Below are 10,189 nucleotides of genomic sequence, written 5' to 3'. Positions count from 1 at the left end.
ATGCTTCGTGGTTTCGTATTATACAAGAAATTTGCATAAATATTACGAAAAACGTAATTTTATTTTCGTAATGTTAAGCATGTATCATTTTCAGTGTAAATATTTTTGCTCGTTATGGGAATACCCGTCTTTTGATGTCTGCTATGATGATGTCTATATATAAAGAATGCGCGACTTTTAGATGAGATGACTAGTTCATTTTAATAACTGATAACATGAAGAAAATATTCTTTGCGATAATCTTAATTATATTTTCAAGTTATCATCTAGCAAACGCTGAAAAACAAAACAATTCTAAGAAATTGTTAGAGAATACTAATGATACATTTGATGTCAGTAAAGGAATACATCAGCATGCAGGTAATATCCCGCGATCTCACGTTGGTAAAAACAAAGAAAAATATACACATATAGACAGAGTCAAAATTTGTGGTCCTGTAAACAATAGAGGAGGCGGTTTAATATGTGATGGTTACAATGGTCAAGCTAGGGGTTAAAACATACATAAATACATACTTATATACATACATAAATATAAAAGTATTACTTTATTATATTTTCTTCGATTTATTTATATATACAAATATTAAATAAAATGCACTTTAAATATATTTTTAAAAACGTGTACGTTCTTCATATAATTGATCACCAGTTTTAAAGGGCGTTTTCGATGGTATACGTTGAGGCTTAATATGGGAACAATCAAAATGTGTTCCTGGAACACCAGCACCAAATCCACGATTACAATTTAGTTGAGGTTTCGCCATAGCCATCAATACTAGACAAAGTAGAAAACAGTAATATGTTAAACGCATTTTAATGTCTTATCAACAATAATTAATGAACTGAAGAAAAAAAATTACTAAACATTATGCTATAATTATTGTTATTTTTAAAAAATTACTTGAGTGGTTTTTCAAATAGAAAGCTCTTTATGTGCTTTTTAAAATAATTTTTCAATGCTTTATTAGATTAGCGATCGGCACATACAGTTAATCACAAAATAAGTATACAGAAATACTGACGATTGATTTTATTTAAAAATATTATTATTCATATTATTTTTTCAAAAAAACAAGAAAGTAACACATTTATTTATTAAAAACAATTATGATAATTATTATTCACTACTTTTTTCCTTCATATTTTGGTTCTTTGAGTTCTCATTTAAGCTAAAGTTAAAAAGGTGAAAAATTTACGTCACAAAAGTAAATATACAGATCATTTCAGTATATATTTGGTTTAATGATATTAACAAAATTTATGAAAATTTTACTTGTATTAATATAATTACTTTTTAATAAAATATTTTTTACACAATAACTTGGAAAAAATCTACTTTTAGTTCCGAAATCTTGAAATTTGGGCCGACTGGCTCCGGAATTAATTAGTAGAACAGTTTTTTCTCATTTCTACGATTTTTTTCCACTTTAGACCCCGGATTTTGGATCTGGTGGTAATTGAACCCTCCAAATGATGCATTGGAAATAGAATTTTTAACTTTTGAAAAGAGTTGTTATTTCGAAATTAATGTTATATGCATGGATTTGGCCATTTTGAACACAGTACGTTCTTAAAAAACCCGAAATTTAACTCCGATTTCTTAAGACTTACAACATAAACTTTAAAATTGTATAATTCTATATATTTTCTTTAATTAAACAGGTTTTCCAAATACTCCGATTTCCAAAGCATACAATAATGCTACCAATCATATCTTGATATACTCGATACAATAACCATGTTTTATGGTTCTAGCAACAAATTAAGATGTATCCGTGTTCAAAATTTAATATAAAAATCTTACGATATGTAGTGTAAGTTATTGACATGGTCACCATTTGACGATTATTGGTAGTATTTAGGAGTGTGTAATGGATGATTGGAACCAAAACACTTGTTTTAATTAATGGATACTAGTGCAAATATTATTAATATTGCATTTTAAGATATAAATTTTAGGAAATCGCCGTTAAATATCGAATATAAACGCTATATTATGTTAAAAACGGCAATGTTCCGCAATGGATTGTAATTATTGTAAAGAAACAATTACTTTAAAAGTTAAAATATCGTCTTCCAATGCATAATGAACAACGAGGGATATTATTGAATACCCCGATCCAAAACTCCGGGGGTTTAAATAGTCAGATGTTCTTAAATAGGAAAAAATTCTCCTATAATAATATTCAGATCAATTACCAAAAATTTCAATTTTTCGGAACAAAAAGTGAATTTTTTCCATGTTATAGTGTACAGCAACGGTTCCCAAAAGGGGGGTCCGCGGACCCCTAGTGGTCCGTAGCAAAATCCTAGGGGGTCCGCGAAGACGAACGAAAAAAATCATGAATAAAAAATATTCTCTATATGTTAGAAAATATTAAAAATATCTCCAAATTTTTCATAAATACTAAAATACACAATTTTATTCAATAATCCCAGATTTGTTGGTGACTTTTTGAATTTTATTGTTTCGGTCGTTTATCAGGATGAAGCTAGGCCCTACAAATTTATTGTTTCACTTTTATAAAGTAAAGTATTACGTGATTTGTAATTTTTATAAATGTATATGTATCGAAATAAATGTTTTATATCAGACGGATAATGATTTGCCTTAGAATTAAATACTGATACTGGTATCCCGGAATATAATATTTCATAATATTTTTTTAAATTGTAAGCAAAAGTGTTAATCTAGTTAATTTTAAATATAAATATTCTATTCCGACGTGATACACAGATTTTAACTTCATTTTGTTGTCCAATATTATTAAATCAACATCAGAAAATTCATAGCGTTTTGCGTAAATAGTCAAAACGACGCAGTAAAATAATTCGTAGGTATTTTAAAATTCAAATTTAAGATCCAAATTCACAGTACATTCGCAAAGAGTTCAGGTCATATTTTATGTGGGTAACGCATTCCGCAACAACATCGAAGAAGTCTAACTTTCACATTTTTTCCCGAAAACTTAGCTTACATACTCAGCTCACTCCTATGAAATCGCAAAAAAATTTAGAAACATGACTCTTTAAGCACATGTCGACAATACTTGATAATAACCCTTTTCGCTACCTTGACGAGAAATGAACATGAAAGCTTTCACGATCATAAATTAAACATCATGTTAGAAGTCATTCTATATTTAAAACCATGCAATTGAAAACATTTCCGAAATACTAAATATTCTCAATGTACGGGAATATTTTATAGGGTTTATGGACCAGGACTAAGACAATTTTCGGATGAACAATTATTTATAACAATAAGATATCATAATATGTATGGGGGTCCGTGAAATTAAATAAATTCCTCAAGGGGTCCGCGAAGTAAAAAACGGTGGGAACCGCTGGTGTACAGAATATTTTATTATAAAATAATTACAATCAAACAGGTAAAATTTTCATGAATTTTGTTAATATCATTAAGCCAAATACATATTGAAAATTTCTGTATACTTACTTTTGTGACGTAAATTTTGCACCTATTTAACTACACCTTAAATGGGAACTCAAGTAACCAAAATAACCCGGAAAAAAGTAGTGAATAATAATTATCATAGTTGTTTTTAATAAATAAATATGTTACTTTTTTGATTTTTTAAAAAATAATATCCTTTTTTAAATAAAACCAATTGTCAGTATTTCTGTATACTTATTTTTGAGATTAACTGTACATGAGTGGTTTGTTTTTGAACCCAAAGAGAGAATATTTATTTTTGCCCAGTGTGCTTCGCTACCCTAAAAACAATATAAATAAAAAACCATTTATGATTTTGCTTACTTACTTTTTTAGTCAGCAATATATGTATCGAATTTCATGGCTATACTAATGTTCCTAACTGTATTATTATAGAGGCAATCAGCCTGAAGCTTATTCACTAAGGTCCAGAATTGATGCCGTTTTATCAACCGATTATACAAATGTTTTTTCGACAGTTTTGTCTACAGTATTACTAAAGAAACGCTCAAACGCTCAAAGATTTTGTTTGGGTATGGTAGTAAGTAATTTGGATGTATATATTACTGTCTATAAAAAAGCCAAGTTCATTGAATTATGAAGAAAATAAATAAATTATTATTAAAAAAAATCCACACTTATTAACCAATGTTATTTAGTTGATTTAATATTAAACAAATAAGAGCTTTACATTCGGTTATATCGAAACTTATACAATATTCACTATCAAAATATGAATCTTAGAGTGATTTTCGGACTTATTATTATTATATAAGCATAAATAATTCTTCCGATTTTCTTGATCCTAGCCTCCATACAAAGTTCTCATCAGAAAATGACTTGAACATCGTTAATTCCATTTTAAACACTGTCACTATAATGAAATTCTGCATATCTAACTCCTACATGAATATAAATCTCTCCACTAAATTTTGATAAGATTGATGCTATATTAAACAAGTTAGAGTTCTATATTCGGTTGTGCCGAATCTTATATATTCTTTACCATGATGTATTAAAAAAATCAAAAATACCAGTTGTAAAACGAAAAAGCACCAGAAAGTCCCCTTATATAGATTTTCGTTCAATCAGAGTGTTGCGTATGTGCATAAAAATGTATCATTCATAGAACAAAAAAGTTGAAAAAATCGTTTCCTCCAGATTTGTATTAACTTAAAAGTACCAAAAAGTCCCACTTTACCTGTTCTCACTATAAATACAAAAAAATTTTCTTTTTTTCAATATTATAGAAAATTCAGAACGAAAAAGTATCAAAAGTCCTCTTTTATAGGTTCTCACATAATACGGGCTCTACATGCTTAATTTCATGTCTCTTAATCTCAATTTTTGGTGAAATTTTCAGAGGTTGTCTCGGATTTTTACTCATATCTCAGTTATTCATGATGTTGGAAAGAATTGTTGAAGATTTGGATCCCGAAGATATCTGGAGTCTTCAGAAAATTGATTTCAACTAACATATATAAAGACAGACGGACAGACTCCGCTATCTATAAGGATATATACTTTATAGGGTCAGAAAATTATATTATAGAATTTATAAACGGAATGACATATATATCGTCACCTGAAACGCAAACTGCCCTAACCAACCAAAAATTCAAAATTGATTTTATTGTTGATTATAATGTATTGCATCAAAACAAATGTCCACACAAAAAATTGGACTCATACGATCAAAATAAGCGATTTTATTGGCAAAAACCAAACGGCCCTATCTACAAAAACATTTAAATATTAATGGTAAAAAGTCCAATTTATCCATTTTTATATACGCCATTGTCAACTATCATAACAACTAAAAGGTTTCATTATTAAACAAGTCAGAAAGTATAGTCGGGCGTGGCCGACCATATGATACCCTACACCAGTTATGAATATTAAATGTGATTTATTTTTCATAATAAAGCATTTATATTCAATATTACCTTGTTCCGATACATTTAAGCAATTGGTATAGCAATGGATGAAAAATTAATTTTCTGAAAGAGGCTTTATATGGGGGCTAGGGGCAAATATGGACCAAGCCCGATAAAATTTTGTGAATATATTTATATTTACATAATATTTTATTGTGCTGAATTTCTTCGTGATATTTGTGTTTATAAGTTAATTTGGGACATTCAAGTAATTTTCTGAAGGGGACTTTGTATGGGAGCTAGGGTCAAATGGGGCCCGATCTTTATGAAATTTGGCAGGGTCATCAAGACTTCTATAAAACTTAGTTGTGCCGTAATTTATCGATATATCTGTATATTTAACATAATTATGAGCTCAGAATCCATTTTCGGGAGGTTCTGTTCTATGGGAGCTAGGTGAAATAATGGACCGATTTAAACCATTTTCAATAGGCTTCGTCCTTGGGTCAAATAAAGCGTGCGTGCCAAATTTCATCTTGAAAATTGCAACCTGTACCTTGCGCACAAGGTTTACATGGACAGCCAGCCAGCCAGTCGGAGGGACGGACATAGCTTAATCGACTCAGAAAATGATTCTAAGCCGATTGGTATACTTTAAGGTGGGTCTAGGACGAATAGTTTTGTATGTTACAAACATCAACACAAATCCAATATACCCTCCCCACTAAAGTGGTGTAGGGTATAAAAATTAGTTTATTTACTACAAATAAACTTTTCAATTTAAATAGTTTTTTGATTCTCCTATAAAATTTTAAAAGTGTTAGATAGGGCCGTTTGCGTTTTAGGTGACGATATGTACTTAAACATCGTCGGAGTAAAACTCGACAGAAATATGGTTTGTAAATATAAAAATCATTCTCCTAAATTTTTTGCATCGGCAAGATCAATCTATAATAGATCATAGCACCCGTCCATATCCGAAAATCACGTAAAACCATTTTTTTGACCAATCAATAATAATAACAAGTAAGAATTTATACCATATAATAATAAAGTATTTAATTTCATTTTTACCATAATTCAGAAATATTTTAACAATTTTTTGACAAAAAAGTGATTTTCTAAAAGAGAGGTTATATGGGGGCAATGGTCCAATTGTGATATTAGTGTTTATAAGTGAATTTTGACCATCAAGTCATTTTCTAAAGGGGACTTAGTATGGGGGATAGGGTGAAATTAGGCCCGATCATTATGAAAATCAGCAGTATCATTAAGATTGATATAAAACCAAGTTTTGTCGATTTTTGGAGTGATACAAGAACATTTAACATATTTATGAGCTCAAAAGCCCTATTCGGGGGTACTGTTGTATGGGGACTAGGAGATATAATTGACCGATTAGAAATATTTTCAATGGGCTACGTCCTTCGTCAAAAGAAGAGTATGTGCCAAATTTCATCAATGCACAAGGTTTACATGGACACATAGAAGGACGGACATAGCTAAATCGACTCAGAAAGTGATTCTGAGCCGATTGGTATACTTTCAGGAGTTTTTTATCTTTTGATCCAGCGTCTGGAAAAAAAATTTAAAATTTTTTATAAATAATATTACAAAAAAAAATTTATTTCTTATATGTAAATTTATTTCCGCCTTGCTTTTCAATATTAATTCCGGTATAAAACAGACCTTATCATTAAAGAATATTAGTGGACTATTTCGTCTCTCCAGCTCCCTTGATTTGAGCGTATATAACAAGTTAGAGTGCTATGTTCGGCTATGCCGAATATTAAATACCCTCCACCAGCAAGCTACTTTTTACGAAAACCCATTTAACTATGTAATTTTTAGATAACTTAGCAAAGTTTTTATTTCCGTATTGAGCGTACAAACATTTATGCATATGTCGAAATAATTTTGGTTAGGTCCAGAAAAATTTATATTAATAGACCAGTTCGAAAACATATTAATAGAATGATTTATCTATACACAGAACATACTCATGTCGAATTTTATCCGGATATAATCATTTAATAGCGAATTAAGTGGTATTAAGTAATTTTTGAGAGCTAAGACAACTCATGGATCGGTCCGGAAAAAATTCCGTATAATGATTTATATAACTATATATAACAAAAAACACATTTATGTAGAATTTTATACCTATAACTTTGATTGTCAATGTGCGTTTAAGTAATTTTTGGAAATGGTCCTTATATGGGAGCTATGACCAATAATGGATCGATCCGGGAAAAAAGTGGTAGAATGATTTATATTTACACAAAACATATTCAAGTCGAATTTAGTCCCTATAGCTATAGAATTCAATGAAATATGTATATGCTATTAAGTGATTTCCTCAAGTGGGCCTTATATGGGAGCTATGACCAATTATGGGCCTATCGAAGAGTGATTCATATTTAGACAAAACATATCTGTGTCGAATTTTAACAAGATAGCTTTATTTGATAATGAATTATGTGCTTTTAAGTGATTTTCGTAAGTGGGCCTTATATGGGAGCTATGACTAATAATGGACCGATCCGTAAAAAATTGGGTAGATTGATGATTTGTATGTACACAAATATATTCAAGTCGCATTTTATTCATACAGCTGTAGAATTCAATGAAATATATGAGTTTAAGTGATATTCGGAAGTGAACCTTATATGGGAGCTATAACCAATTATGGGCCTATTGGGAAAAAATTTCGTAGAGTGATTCATATTTAGAATGTTGGTGTCGAATTTTATCAAGATAGCCTTATTTTTTAATGAAATATGTGCTTTTAAGTAATTCTCGGAAGTGGGCCTTATATGGGAGCTATGACTAATAATGAACCGATCCGTAAAAAATGTTGTACAATGATTTGTGCGTACATAAAACATATTCAAGTCGGATTTTGTCACTATAGTATTAGAATTTGATGAAATATATGCGTTTAAGTGATTTTCGGAAGTGGCCCTTATATGGGAGTTATGACCAATTATGGGCCTATCCGGAAAAAAAATCATATTTTTGATGTACACGAAACATATTTAACTCGAATTTTATCACAATAGCTTTATTTGCCAATGAAATATTTGCGTTTAGGTCATTTTCGGAAGTGGACTTTATATGGGAGCTAAGACCAATTGTGGACCGACTGAGATCTTCGTTGGTAATATGATTTCTGTTCATATTATATTTGCATGTACAAAATTTTGTGTTGATACCGATATATTTGAGGAAGTTATTAACGATAAACTAATTTCCGGGAATATATAGCATTGTATAGGGGCTATGGGAAATATTGGATCGATTGTAAAGATTTTGTCTTTTTATTCATAACTTTTTTTTTACTCATAACTTTTTACGTTGTGAACCGACTTTGCTGATTTTAGGATAATAGTAAATATTTTGGGTGAATTTGGTTGATTGCCTTTGCGTAGTTTTAACGTGAGCGTGTTTTACACGGACAGACAGACAGACGGACATAGCTAAATCGACTCAGAATTTCATAAAGACCCAGAATATATATCGTTTGTTGGGTCTTAAATGAATATTTCTTGGTGTTACACACGGAACGACAAACTTATATATGCCCTCTATCATCACTGATGGTGGTGGAGGGTATAAAAATGTATTTTTACAATTTGATGTTTTGTTTTATATTATTTTATTTTGTATGATAATTCAAGTCATGTAAAATTAAGAACGTACTCTTCTACTGATTATACCTTAAGGTATATTTGTTATTTCTATATTATGGGTAACACATACAAAAATCAACTAATGAATTTAAAAATAATATATAATATTTACATAGTTTAACTTGTTTATAAATGTAAAATATTTTATATTACAAAAGAGACCATCATTAAAATGAATGAAGTTTTAGCCCCATCCGGCACCTCCCCAACCGACACCTCCACGACCTCCCCAGCCGCCACCTCCCCAACCTCCACCTCTACGACCTCCCCAGCCGCCGCCTCCCCATCCTCCTCCTCCACTTCCCCATCCTCCACCTCCGCGACCACCCCAACCGCCGCCACCATAATATCGAGCCAAACGATTGGCATTATTTGAATGGAAGTCTCCAGCATCGGCTACAGCTAACAAAGAGGTTGGTCGTTGCAAATACTCCAAAGTAGCCGGTATGGCCGTTATCACCGCTACGATGCCCAACAAGGCCAGTATCAACAGAAGACGCATGTTACACGTCACTATCAAAATTATCAATTTATTCTTTATATCCACTTGTGATGTGTCCTTATGTTGAATAGTAAACTTATACTGTATACTGTAGTAAGGATTTCTACATTTTTATACTTTTTCAATTTTATCAGGGTGAAAGTTCTAAATGCAGTTTCAAAATTGCAACGTAATTTTTTTTAAATTGTTATTTTTTATTATTAATTTGTTTGAGTATTTTGAAGCAAATTGTTTTGTGATTTCATGTGTGAGGTTGATGATGTTTGTTCTTTTTTTAATTGGATGTATAGAAGTAAAAATGCATTTCTTAAAAAAAATTTATATACACTCTTCTGTTAAAATTCCCAACTGTTATTGACAATAACAAATAAAGAATTTTTGTCATACATATTTACATGGAACATAAACTAGAAAAAATTAATTTATTCCATAATGTACGTTAGATATGTAGTATGCTTTTTAAACTGGAGAAATATATTCAACAATCTTAATATACATGTATGTACATAACTTCTTACCCGCTTATTCACAAACCAATTTTTATACCCACCATCAAAAAAGATGGGGGGTATATTGATTTTGTCATTCCGTTTGTAACACATCGAAATATTGGTCATAGACCCACAAAAGTATATATATTCTCGGGGAGGGTTGAAAT

General features: G+C 30.5%; 1 protein-coding gene across 1 annotated transcript; it reads right to left on the bottom strand.

Annotated features, from left to right (window-relative positions):
* Positions 1-614: 614 nt before the first annotated feature.
* LOC119609009 (glycine-rich cell wall structural protein-like) lies at positions 615-9,531 on the bottom strand. Its single transcript, XM_037963669.1, has 2 exons — positions 9,231-9,531; positions 615-778 (listed from the first exon to the last, which is right to left on the bottom strand). The coding sequence occupies exons 1-2, from the start codon at positions 9,529-9,531 to the stop codon at positions 615-617; spliced, it is 465 nt and encodes a 154-aa protein (XP_037819597.1).
* Between the last annotated feature and the right edge of the window lie 658 nt (positions 9,532-10,189).

This window comes from Lucilia sericata, unplaced genomic scaffold (assembly GCF_015586225.1).
Source record: "Lucilia sericata isolate MDLA Ls3-8-SP2 unplaced genomic scaffold, ASM1558622v1 Contig000911F_arrow, whole genome shotgun sequence".
Lineage (NCBI taxonomy): Eukaryota > Metazoa > Arthropoda > Insecta > Diptera > Calliphoridae > Lucilia > Lucilia sericata.
This window is presented reverse-complemented; position numbering and strand designations above follow the sequence as displayed.